This window comes from Eleutherodactylus coqui, chromosome 13 (genome assembly GCF_035609145.1).
Source record: "Eleutherodactylus coqui strain aEleCoq1 chromosome 13, aEleCoq1.hap1, whole genome shotgun sequence".
NCBI classification, from domain to species: Eukaryota; Metazoa; Chordata; class Amphibia; order Anura; family Eleutherodactylidae; genus Eleutherodactylus; species Eleutherodactylus coqui.
In genome coordinates, this window is record NC_089849.1 from 125,896,025 (window position 1) to 125,909,011 (window position 12,987).

At 45.7% G+C, this 12,987-nt stretch overlaps 1 protein-coding gene across 3 annotated transcripts in view; it reads left to right on the forward strand.

The window, feature by feature from the left end:
- The window catches only part of LOC136587494 (seminal plasma protein HSP-1-like), an 84,294-nt gene that overhangs the window by 40,363 nt on the left and 30,944 nt on the right, over positions 1 to 12,987 (forward strand). Inside the window, exons 5-6 of one of the 3 annotated variants that reach the window (XM_066586090.1) lie at positions 2,558 to 2,668; positions 5,487 to 5,537. The exons of 1 other annotated variant lie outside the window; for it this stretch is intronic. In XM_066586090.1, the coding sequence (XP_066442187.1) occupies positions 2,558 to 2,668; positions 5,487 to 5,537 (162 nt within the window). The remainder of the gene's footprint in view (positions 1 to 2,557; positions 2,669 to 5,486; positions 5,538 to 12,987) is intronic. One more of the 3 variants, XM_066586091.1, reaches the window with a different exon arrangement.

Here is a 12,987-nt window from a genome sequence, read left to right on the forward strand (position 1 = left end):
ATGCCAAACAGCCAACCACCAATAGGGGAGCACACGGAGGACAGCGCCAAGCCGGTTTCTCAGGAATGCAATGTGGGAAAAAAGCTGTCTATAGCTCCAGCACCTCTCATAAAAAGGCATTAAAGGAGATGTCCCGCGCCGAAACGGGTTTTTTTTTTTTTAAACCCCCCCCCCGTTCGGCGCGAGACAACCCCGATGCAGGGGTTAAAAAAACCACCCGCACAGCGCTTACCTGAATCCCGGCGGTCCGGTGACTTCAATACTTACCGCTGAAGATGGCCGCCGGGATCCTCTATCTTCGTGGACCGCAGCTCTTCTGTGCGGTCCACTGCCGATTCCAGCCTCCTGATTGGCTGGAATCGGCACGTGACGGGGCGGAGCTACACGGAGCCCCATAGAGAACAGCAGAAGACCTGGACTGCGCAAGCGCGGCTAATTTGGCCATCGGAGGGCGAAAATTAGTCGGCACCATGGAGACGAGGACGCTAGCAACGGAGCAGGTAAGTAAAAAACTTTTTATAACTTCTGTATGGCTCATAATTAATGCACAATGTATATTACAAAGTGCATTATTATGGCCATACAGAAGTGTATAACCCCACTTGCTGCCGCGGGACATCTCCTTTAATCTTCATTAGAATATATTCATAGAAAGGTAAACCTCTCACATGTGCGAACAGGGACCGAGGCGTTTCAGTAAGAAGCTAAGCCTTAATCATAGCATATAGCACAAGAAGGAAGTAATAGAAAGGTAAGAGGATATGACAGAACAAAAGCCTGACCACTCCCACTAATGAATAAGTAATAAGGAAAGAAAACGCATGAAAAGCTATGCAAACACATTAGTATATTAACGTAAGATCAGAAGGAGGTTACAACTGTGTGGAAACCTGGCTTTTAACCGCAAAATCCAATAAGCCTCTCTTGAAAGCAATTTTTCGAATCAACCTCCACCTCTTGCGGGGCGGAGCACCCTTCAGTGCAGGGACTCTAAATGGCAATATATTCCCTTGGCAGATTTCCCAAAAATGTCTGGATGCTGCAGACGGGGAACGTCCCAATACCTGAGGAGGGATTAGATGCAGCTTCATGCTCAGCATTACGGAGTTTTAGTTTATGTCATCCTTTTTAGTATGATGTTGTTTAATGTAAAAACAATCCACAGTAGAACTGGTAGAAAAAAGTAAAGAAAAATGAGACGCAGCATCAGGCGTCTGGTGTTGTCTATGTCAGATAATTGGATTGTGCCAAATAGTCGCATCTGGTTTTTGATGCTACTATGTTTTTGGCCCTGTTTATGATCCCACTGCGGTAATCATGATGGCCGACCTGTCAGAAGTAACACGACACTCTGGATTATCATCTTTTTTTTAATAGCGGGCCCTTCTGGCTCCTACTGGGAGATCCTTGCCACATGAGAGGCGGCAGCTCCGTGCATGTAATAAGTCATCAGGCTTCTCATACAATTTAGTATTAATGTTCTTTGATAAAGGGTCTCCAATAAGGGAGACACCAAGAAAGAGAGAGACGGAATGTTAGTGAAAAGTAAAGGAGAAAACTACTATTATTAAGTTAGGAAACAGAAACTGGAGGAATCCTGCCAGACAAGGGGGAGGAGTCTAGATATCTCCTGGACCAATAGACCTTCTGCAGGAACGGGTTATGGGAGGTGCTGGAGCTACGGTTTATACATCTTTTTTCCCACAAGACTGGAACTCTCTCTGCCTTCCACCGGCCAATGGATATTATTATGCAAGTGCAAACGAGCCACTGAACATTACAGTCAATAAGTTCAATATCGGCTGAAGTATTACAGTGTAGCGTTATACCTGGCCAGATAGGTAACTAAAATATGATACAATAATACAATGGCTTAATATCATTTATTAAATATGTAGAGGTAACAGAGGTACAAATAATAAAAGGAAGTTAAAAATCACTAAAATGAATAAAATACCATAAATGTATATAAAAGTGTTTTTTGTCTCACTGTCATCAATGCAGGTATGTATTCTCGTCCAATTCATGTTCTGCTTGGGGAAAAAAGGTGCTTGTCTGTTCCCCTCCAAAACACGTTTCAGCTTCTTGGTCCTCATGCATGTAACTCGCATTAGTTGTTCTTGATATACTCCTGAGCACTGGGTCCTTAGAACTGGGACCAGGTGTCATCGGACTCATCACCATCGCCCCCCCATGGCCTGAATTGGACAGGTGCATGTTTCATTCTATAGACTTTATAGGTGTGGTGGCTTGGCTTCAGGGCTATACCCCCACCCCAGGTGAGTTCATTAGGTGTTAATACTCCATTTTATGCTCCTCCACTGACATTTGTTTCCGTTCTGTCCTGCCAGTTCTTTTGCGTTATCTCCCCTGAATGCAGACACGTCCGATAGTACATCCCCCGATTTCTGTTGGATGTGATAGGAATTTCAAAAAGAGAAATAGAAAACTGTGTATGAAATCTAAATCGATCAGACGTGGAATAGAAGCAGTATGCCCCCTGTGTACACCCTGTTATGGCCCGGCTTTACACGGTTACTTCTCATCTCTTTGTTAGTCACTACCCATTCAAGCAATTCGAATCTCCCTCTTGTGGTGGCGCTGTGCCTTGGACTTGCCCTGCTGTGTGTCTGCATTGTTGGGTGTTGCATGAAGTTTCAATGGATAGGTGAGCTTCTCCATAATTTATTAAGTAAAACGAACCATCATCAGCTGCTTGTTACTATGAAAGGTGGAGTTTACAACCTGGGTCAAGCACAAATACATAACGTCAGTATTATACACTATATGTGCCAATGCGCTAAGTGATAACCTCATAATACGCGCATGGTAATAGCATAACTTAAACCAAATCATGCTGAAAGAGGATTCCTGGTCGTCATCACAACAATCACTTACGTTTTCTTCTCTCCTGAATACACAAAATATATGACAATTCGTACTAAAACAATTGATAGGTGTTCCCTATAGAGCTGGGGTCCATGCGGTGACTTTGGCTGGGACACGTTGCATGGTCACAGACTGCAATATTGTCATGCTAGATCGCCACCTAATGTAAGTGAATGTGGTTGGGTTGTGATTTACAATTTGCTGCAACCCATCAACTACAAGAAATCCAGCAGGTTTGGATTTCTTGCGATTGTCAGGTCACAGTTGCAGCAACCTGTGAGTTTCAACTCGATCAAATGTACCTACATTAGGTTGCAATCTCGCATGGCAGCAGAGTTGACTTTAGACAAAGTGTGGCCCTGGGCAAAATTAAAAGTGAGGACCATTTTTTATAAATGATCTGCAGGAGGGAATCGAGGGGAAACTGATCAAATTTGCTGATGGCACAAAACTAGGAGGGATAGCTAACACTAGGGAAGAGAGAGAGGATTCAAAAAGATCTAGAAAAGCTTGAACAGTGGGCAGTGACTAACAGAATGGGATTTAACAAGGAGAAAGGCAAAGTCCTACATCTGGGCAAGAAAAATGAAGAAAGCACATACAGAATGGGAGGAATTGGGCTAAGCATACTTGGGTATACTAATAGATCATAGACTGAACATGAGTCAACAATGTGATGCAGCAGCCAAAAAGGCAAACACAATTCTGGGATGTATTAAGAGAAGCATAGAGTCTAGATCACGTGAGGTCATTATCCCCCTCTACTCTTCCTTGGTCAGACCTCATTTGGAATACTGCGTCTAGTTCTGGGCACCACACTTTAAAAAAGACATAGACAAACTGGAGCAAGTTCAGAGAAGAGTTACCAAGATGGTGAGCGGTCTGCAAATCACGTCCTATGAGGAACGGTTAAAGGATCTGGGAATGTTTAGCAGAAGAGAAGGCTGAGAGGAGACTTAATAGCTGTCTACAAATATCTGAAGGGCGGTCACAGTGCAGAGGGATCAGCCCTATTCTCATCTGCACAAGGAAAGACTAGAAGCAATGGGATGAAACTGAAAGGGTGGAGAAACAGATTAGATATTAGACAGTGAGGGGATCAATGAGTGGAACAGGGTGCCACGGGAGGTGGGGAGTTCTCCTTCAATGGAAGTCTTCAGAGGCCGGACAGACATCTGTGTGGGTTGATGTAGTGAATCCTGCATTGAGCAGGGGGTTGGACCCGATGACCCCAGAGGTCCCTTCCAACTCTACCATTCTATAACCCAAATATTGCAGCACCACAGTCCTGTTCAGTTGACTCAAATTAAAATAAATATGACCGTGCTTTACCCCAGTAATCAGCCCTGCGCTGCTCTGCACAAATCCAGCATTCAGCACAGCGCTCCTGTGGCTTCTCCCACCCTGGCATCACTGAGCGGTGTCCTCCTCTGACTCCTGATATGATGTCTACGTTGTGTGCTTAAAGTAATGAAGTCGCAGCAGCACTGCCAAGTTTACCAGCTCAGTGGGAGGTGAGAAGAGAATAGTTGTAAAGCTCATAAACAGGACCAAACTCAATAGTCTACAAGTGTCAGTCCCATGTAAGTAGAAATGAGCAGCATGAAGAGTGCTTCAGTTAAACCGCATCCGTCTCAATGCTCCTTTATTTCTCCATAGCTACAGCACGACGTTTCGACCCACGCAGGGGTCTTTTTCAAGTTAATACCACATGACTAACACACATAATTTATACACAGCCTACACCAATCACCAACAGCCAATTACTAAAAACACTCACAGATGTCCCCAATCACATGTCTGTGTTTTAGTAATTGGCTGTTGGTGATTGGTGTAGGCTGTGTATAAATTATGTGTGTTTGTCATGTGGTATTAACTTGAAAAAGACCCCTGCGTGGGTTGAAACGTCGTGCTGTAGCTATGGAGAAATAAAGGAGCATTGAGACGGATGCGGTTTAACTGAAGCACTCTTCATGCTGCTCATTTCTACTTACATGGGTCTAAGTTGTGTGCGTCCTGGTCAAAGGCAGAAGAATTCATGGGCAATACGAAGACTGTGAGCCACCCAGCAGTGTAGAGGTTAAGTGATGATCTGACACTTACTGCACAATAATAGAACCAAACTTACTTAGGTACAGTACCAGAACCAAGCTTACCACATAGATGCAATAACAAGCCAAGCTTGTTATAAAGTACCAAAGCCAGAAATAAGCTTATATATCCAGAGTAAACCAAAATGCCAAACAAATAGCATGTATGTTACGGATTTACGGATTGTGGCTCCTCTGACATTTCTGTGTGTCCTCTGTGAGCCCCGCACAGAGATAGAGCATGCCACGATTCGTTTTCGGCGTGTGTTTTCAGGCAGACAAATCGCGGCCGTCTGCCTAGGATTGCGTATTGTAATGCAATCCTATGCAGGCGGGCAGGGGTGGAAATTCTGCGTGAATTTCCGCCCGTGTGCAGGGGGCCTTACATAGTGATTGCAAAGCCTGGAATATTCTTGGCCACAACCAGTGTGAAATTATCTGACAAATGTCTAGGATTGGATCATTTACTATATTGCCAACTTCTGTTTACTGCCATTTTCCCCACAGGTGTTAGGGATGGTCTTTGGTGGTCTTCAAGGAGAGGTGTCTCTGACAATGGTATGTATCAATAATCAGTCAATGAAATACATTGTCAACATGAAGGGAAGTGATGCGCCCTCTAATCCCACAAAGATACACTACCGTTCAAAAGTTTGGGGTCACATTGAAATGTCCTTATTTTTGAAGGAAAAGCACTGTACTTTTCAATGAAGATAACTTTAAACTAGTCCTAACTTTAAACAAATGCACTCTATACATTGCTAATGTGGTAAATGACTATTCTAGCTGCAAATGCCTGTTTTTTTGTGCAATATCTACAAAGGTGAATAGAGGCCCATTTCCAGCAACTATCACTCCAGTGTTCTAATGGTAAAATGTGTTTGCTCATTGGCTCAGAAGGCTAATTGATGATTAGAAAACCCTTGTGCAATCATGTTCACACATCTGAAAACAGTCTAGCTCGTTACAGAAGTTACAAAACTGACCTTCCTGTGAGCAGATTGAGTTTCTGGAGCATCACATTTGGGGGGTCAATTAAACGCTCAAAATGGCCAGAAAAAGAGAACTTTCATCTGAAACTCGACAGTCTATTCTTGTTCTTAGAAATGAAGGCTATTCCATGCTAGAAATTGCTAAGAAATTGAAGATTTCCTACAACGGTGTGTACTACTCCCTTCAGAGGACAGCACAAACAGGCTCTAACCAGAGTAGAAAAAGAAGTGGGAGGCCGCGTTGCACAACTAAGCAAGAAGATAAGCACATTAGAGTCTCTAGTTTGAGAAATAGACGCCTCACAGGTACCCAACTGGCATCTTCATTAAATAGTACCCGCAAAACACCAGTGTCAACATCTACAGTGAAGAGGCGGCTGCGTGATTTTGGGCTTCAGGGCAGAGTGGCAAAGAAAAAGCCATATCTGAGACTGGCCAATAAAAGATTAAGATGGGCAAAAGAACACAGACATTGGACAGAGGAAGACTGGAAAAAAGTGTTGTGGACGGATGAATCCAAGTTTGAGGTGTTTGGATCACAAAGAAGAACGTTTGTGAGACGCAGAACAAATGAAAAGATGCTGGAAGAATGCCTGACGCCATCTGTTAAGCATGGTGGAGGTAATGTGATGGTCTGGGGTTGCTTTGGTGCTGGTAAGGTGGGAGATTTGTACAGGGTAAAAGGGATTCTGAATAAGGAAGGCTATCACTCCATTTTGCAACGCCATGCCATACCTAGTGGGCAGCGCTTGATTGGAACCAATTTCATCCTACAACAGGACAATGACCCTAAACACACCTCCAAATTGTGCAAGAACTATTTACAGCAGAAGCAGGCAGCTGGTATTCTATCGGTAATGGAGTGGCCAGCGCAGTCACCAGATCTGAACCCCATTGAGCTGTTGTGGGAGCAGCTTGACCGTATGGTACGCCAGAAGTGCCCATCCAACCAATCCAACTTGTGGGAGATGCTTCTAGAAGCGTGAGGTGCAATTTCACAAGCTTACCTCAACAAATTAACAGCTAGAATGTCAAAGGTGTGCAATGCTGGAATTGCTGCAAAAGGAGGATTCTTTGACGAAAGCAAAGTTTGATGTAAAAACAATGTTATTTCAAATACAAATCATTATTTCTAACCTTGTCAATGTCTTGGCTCTATTGTCTATTCATTTCACAACGCATGGTGGGGAATAAGTGGGACTTTTCATGGAAAACACAAAATTGTTTGGGTGACCCCAAACTTTTGAACGGTAGTGTATATACATTTCAAAGTAAAGTGAATGATGCCTTTGGAAGTAACTGGATTCTTGCATTGATTACTAATGAACTGAAGTCCGATTTTTATCTAAAGGGCCTTTTACACGCAACGATTATCACTCAAATGTCGTTCAAACGACTAAAGTGAGCGATAATCGTTACAAGTAAACACGGGCAGTCGCGCACTAGTCGTTCACTTGTCGGCACCCATGGGTTTTTAGCTGGAATTAAATCCATCGTTCAGATGCTTAAATGATGTTTCATTTGAATGCAGTCTTTTGCGCATCTGCATAACATGTTTTGTTTGCCTTGCATACATAATGAGTACATTGTTTACTCTTGGCTGGAGAAGACAATGGAATCTGCTGGCCAGATAATCCCTCCCATGAACACATAACTCACAGAAAAGCCACATTATAAGCCATCTGATATACTGCAGGCAGGTTCAATCCCTACAGACCCTGGTACTGTGCAGAGAGCCGGATTACATACTACCAGGGTCTATGGGGATTGAACCCGCCCTGCAGTTTATCAGATGGTACATTTTTGGCTCCCTTTTCTGTGAGTTTTGTCTTTGTACATTTTTTTCTCACCCCTGTGATTTTAATCTGCATAAACCCGCGCCCGCCTGAGCGAACCTCCTACTGGGTTACTTTAGTAAATGAGGGAAAATAGAGATGATTAGGTGCCAGTTATTTTATGCAAAAATGTCCTCAATTCATTCAATCGTTCGGCTGCTTAAGCGATAATCGTTGCGTGTAGAAGGGGCTTAAGTCACAATTAAGCCAGTTTCACATGGGAGCATATTACAGGCGAGTGTCCTGGCCCAAACGTGGGTAGACTCCGCCTACCTCAGAGCATCATGGGAATCTATGGTGCTGCGTTCAGGTCAGCAGACATGCAGTTGGGCTGGAACACTCATTGTGAAACTAGCTTTTATGACAAATACAGTTCACCTAAGGGTGTTTAAAAACCCAGCGATTTATGATATATGTACGGTATTTACAAGGGGTGATTTTGCCTTGCGGAAGTAGACTGGGCAAAAGTGTCTTCAAAGTTGCAAATGTAATTTAAAGGGGTTGTCCCGCGAAAGCAAGTGGGTCTATACACTTCTGTATGGCCATAATAATGCACTTTGTAATGTACATTGTGCATTAATTATGAGCCATACAGAAGTTATAAGAAGTTATTCACTTACCTGCTCCGTTGCTGGCGTCCTCGTCTCCATGGTGCCGTCTAATTTTCAGCGTCTAATCGCCGGATTAGACGCGCTTGCACAGTCCGGTCTTCTTGTTTTCTGAATGGGGCCGCTCGTGCCGGAGACCGGCTCCTGGTAGCTCCGCCCCATCACGTGCCGATTCCAGCCAATCAGGAGGCTGGAATTGGCAATGGACCGCACAGAAGCCCTGCGGTCCACTGAGGGAGAAGATCCCGGCGGCCATCTTCAGCAGGTAAGTAAGAAGTCACCGGAGCGCGGGGATTCAGGTAAGCGCTGTGCGGTGTTCTTTTTTAACCCCTGCATCGGGGTTGTCTCGCGCCGCACGGGGGGGGGGGGGCTGTTGAAAAAAAAAAAAACCCCCGTTTCGGCGCGGGACATCCCCTTTAAGTTTAGTCTAGACCAACAAACTACACGCTCCCCCGGCAATGAGATTACATTGTGACTTGGTCCTAATGCTGGAAATGAAAAGTCAGCATGCAGAATGAAGGGCATGGTATGGCAGCATAGCCATTTTTGTGGTTCAAAATGTTTTTATTAGGACATGTCGCGTTATACATACATAACATTTCTTATTGCGTTACATTGAATACCATTCAGTAAAGTTTCTTACATTGACTCTCGCATCCATTGCATATTCTGGTATCCAGCGTTTGGGCTTTGTTGTCCTTAGATTTTCTCTTTATTAAAACCTAAAGTCTAAATAGTTTGGTGTATAACAAAAGAAAGTAACCGTAAGCTGCTGAGAAGATATCAGCGGGAAAAACAGATCAGATGAGAAGACAGGGGAGGGTTGTGGGGTGACAGGGAAGTAGGGGTAGAAGTAGGTGACGCGCTTTTATCATGCCTCAATAGTAGACCTCGCGCTGCCGTACGTGGGGGCAATCCGGGGTTTGGTCAGCTCCGCCGAGGGGCGGCGCCGCTGCGGATGTTGTGTATGGGTGTCTCCCATTTCCCTCTTTCCCGTTATCGGGGTGTCTGGCGGCGCATCTAAGGCGGCATCGCCCCCCGACTTATCCAGTCTGCCGCCTCAGGAGACAACCTGAAGTCTAGCCATGGCTGCCAGATCGCGTAAAACTTTTCAACAGTCATGTCCTCCTCCGCTCTCATCTCCTCGAACCTTGCCAGCTCATTGACCGCCTCCACCCAATGTCTCCTGGTGGGGCGATCCGTGGACCGCCAAAACCTCGGAATGACCTGTCTACCTGCTTGAACAAAGAAGCGGAGCAGGCCCTTCTTGGTTTCTGCAGTGGGCCCCGGAAACATAGATAGCACTGCTATTTCCAGTGTGAGTTGTATTTCCTTCCTGCATAGACGATTGTGTAACCTGGACACATCCTCCCACAGGGCTGCTATCGGCGGGCATTCCCACCATACGTGTGACATATTTCCCCTTGCGTTCGGGCATCTCCAGCAAGTGGGGGTAGCCTGTGGAAAACATTCTGTGTAGCCGCTCTGGGGTTCTGTACCAGCGTGACACAATCTTGTAGTTTAATTCCTGTAGTCTAGAGTAGACTATCCCTTTGTGTGTCAGGGCGAGTGCCTTCTCCTATACCGCCGGTGTGAAGCTCCTGTCCAGCTCCTCCTCCCAGGCCGCTATGTATCCCGGTTGGGTGTCCCCCATCTCCCACTCCAGCAGCATCTTATAAAGCAGAGAGGTTGTGTGTCTGATAATGCCAGTGGACATGCTTATTTTTTCAAAGGGTGTGCGTTCTTGTGTTGGTCTTGGTCCAGGCGACAGGGAGTCCAGTGAACCTCTCATCTACAGGTATTCCATCCATGCCCCCGGGGGGACCCGTCCCTCTGGGAAAAGCTCTATTAGTTGCTTCAGCCCTGTCTGCCCCCACACGTCTCTCAGGCGTGGTGATGTATTAGCGGGAGTAATCAACAGGGATTTTCTCTGCTCAAAGGCTTTAAATTGAGGATTTGCCAACAGTGGGGTGAGTGGGCCCTGAACCGAGACTAGCGGGTAGCCTCTCAGTAGATCCGACCAGGCCTTTGTCAATTGTCTCAGCAGGGGGGACAGATCGGGAGAACCTCTAATCAGGCCGCCCGGTATCCAGAATGCACTTTGTGCCAATCTCGGGTCCTGCTCGTATTCGATCTCGACCCACAGCTTGGACTCTTTGTGTTTTAGGAGGTACAACACGCAGTTGGCTATGTTGGCCTTATAATACAATGAGAAGTCTGGTAGTCCCAGTCCCCCTCTCTCCTTAATTCTGGTTAGCGTGCTGAATTTTAGTCTGGGTCTACGACCTCGCCATATGAATTTAGTAATTAGGGAGCGGATGTGCCTTAAATAGGGCCTACACAGCCTGACTGGGAAAGCCTGGCAGATGTATACAAATTTCGGAAGCGCATCCATTTTGATTGCGTTCATTCTTCCCATCCAAGGGCTCCATTTGTTTAGGTCTTTCTCTAGATTAGTTACAAGTGGTTTGTAGTTCAGTTTGATCACATCCGCCGGTTCTGATGGGAGTTGAACCCCCAAGTACTTGCCATTGAATGGGAATTGCCCTTGTAGAGACCTCATCTCCCGTCGTGGGAGAGATATGTTCAGCATTAACATTTTCTGTAAATTGATTTTGAAGTTACTCACTGCGCTAAATCTATCAAACTCTCGCAGTAGGACCAGGACACCCACGTTTGGGCTGGACAGGTATATGAGGACGTCGTCCGCGAACAAGGAAAGTTTATGTTCTGCTTGTCCCACTCTGACGCCCCTGATTGAGTCATTCTTTCTATTGGCATTAGCTAGGGATTCCATTTTTAAAATGTATAAGAACGGTGATAGTGGGCATCCCTGTCTCGTTCCATTTTTTATGGGGATGTTTTCTGATAGAGTCCCATTGACCCTCACTCTGGCTGAAGGTTTTTGGTATAGGGCCATTATCCAGTCCCTCATGCGGGGTCCCAGCCCCACTCTCCCCAGAGCGGCTTCCAGGAACCTCCATCCGACTCTATCAAAAGCCTTCTCTGCGTCTATTGCCATGAGGCAGAGCGGGGACCCCGCATTCCGGGCGCGTGACATGAGTGACATGGTTTTTATGTTGTCCCTACCCTCCCTCCCTGGGACAAATCCAACCTGGTCTCTATGTATAAGTTTTGGTATACAGGGCTGTAGTCGGGTCGCTATTAACTTCGCAAATATTTTTACGTCTACGTTTAAGAGTAAAATGGGTCTATAATTCCCGCATGCCGTAGGATCTCTCCCTGGCTTGGGCAGTACGACCAAGTGTGCTTGAAGCGCCTGGTCTGGGAAGGGGCACCCTCTATTTATAGCGTTAAAGGCTTTCAGGATCGTGGGGGACAGCTCTTCTCTGAAAAGTTTATAAAATTTGGTGGTGAGTCCATCGGGGCCCGGGCTTTTTCCTGTTTTAAGTTCTTTTATCAGACCCAATAGTTCTGCACTTGAGAAATCCTCCTCCATGTTGGTAGATTCCTCTGGGTCCACCGGGCCTGGGGCATAACTATCTAAGTACTCCTCTACCCCCCCTTCCGCCCCTCCCCGCGCCATGTTGGGGTTGCCTTCTATATCATATAGGTTTTTGTAGTATTTATGGAAGGCCTCCTAGGATCTCAGAGGTCGAGTGGGCGACTCCCCTGTCTTGTTTCTGGATCTTAGGGATGTGGGTCATTGGAGTTTTGCGTCGTAGGGTTCTGGCCAGCCATCTCCCGCATTTATCTCCGTATTCGAATGCGCACCTTCGCATTCTGTCTCTGAACCCCATCGACCTCTGGTCCAGAATAGACAATATTTGATGTCGTATTGTAGAAATTTCGGCTTTCAAAGTTTCCTCTGGGTGGCCCTTGTTTATTTGCTCTTTGGCATGTAGTTCGCTTAATAATCTTTTCAATTTTGCTGACCTGTCCTTTTTGAGGCGGGCCCCATGGGATTCATATGTTTTCTGCCTTGAAGTGAGTCTCTTGCAGCATGGCTACCATGATCCCCTTCTTGTGCAGGTGATATAAAACCTGCCTTCTTTTTTCGGGGGTGTTCATCCCCTTAACGTTGTATGAGCATGTGGTTACATTAACCATAATTGCGCGAGTGCGGGTTTGCTTGATGGTATTCGTCACCTATACCCCTACGGGGCCTGGGGTGGGGGAGGGAAGGCAAGGGTAAAAAAAGAAACAAAAAACTGAAGAAACAAGAGGCCTAGTGCCTCCAAACATTATAAAACCCCTTTTGTGAAACGAATTTCAAAGCAGCGTTTTGGCTGCGTGCCCTATTTGGGGGTACAGATATCCGAGGGCGAGGCCACCTCTTTAGATGACCCCGGCAGATCTATGAAACCAACAAAATGAATATTGTTTTACCGACAATGTTCTTTAGCTATGTGAGGAACGACTTTCAAACGGACCTGGTAACGAAATAAATGGTGAAAATTGCAGGCATATATGCATTGCTTAAACATAAGTGCGCTATGCATCCGCATACGACTAAACACCTGCTCAACGTTTGTTTTTTCTACCGACTTTTTGCCATGACGAGCTTATGGATGGGGCTAGCGCCCCCTCTTGATGGGGCCAGTCTGGTAGG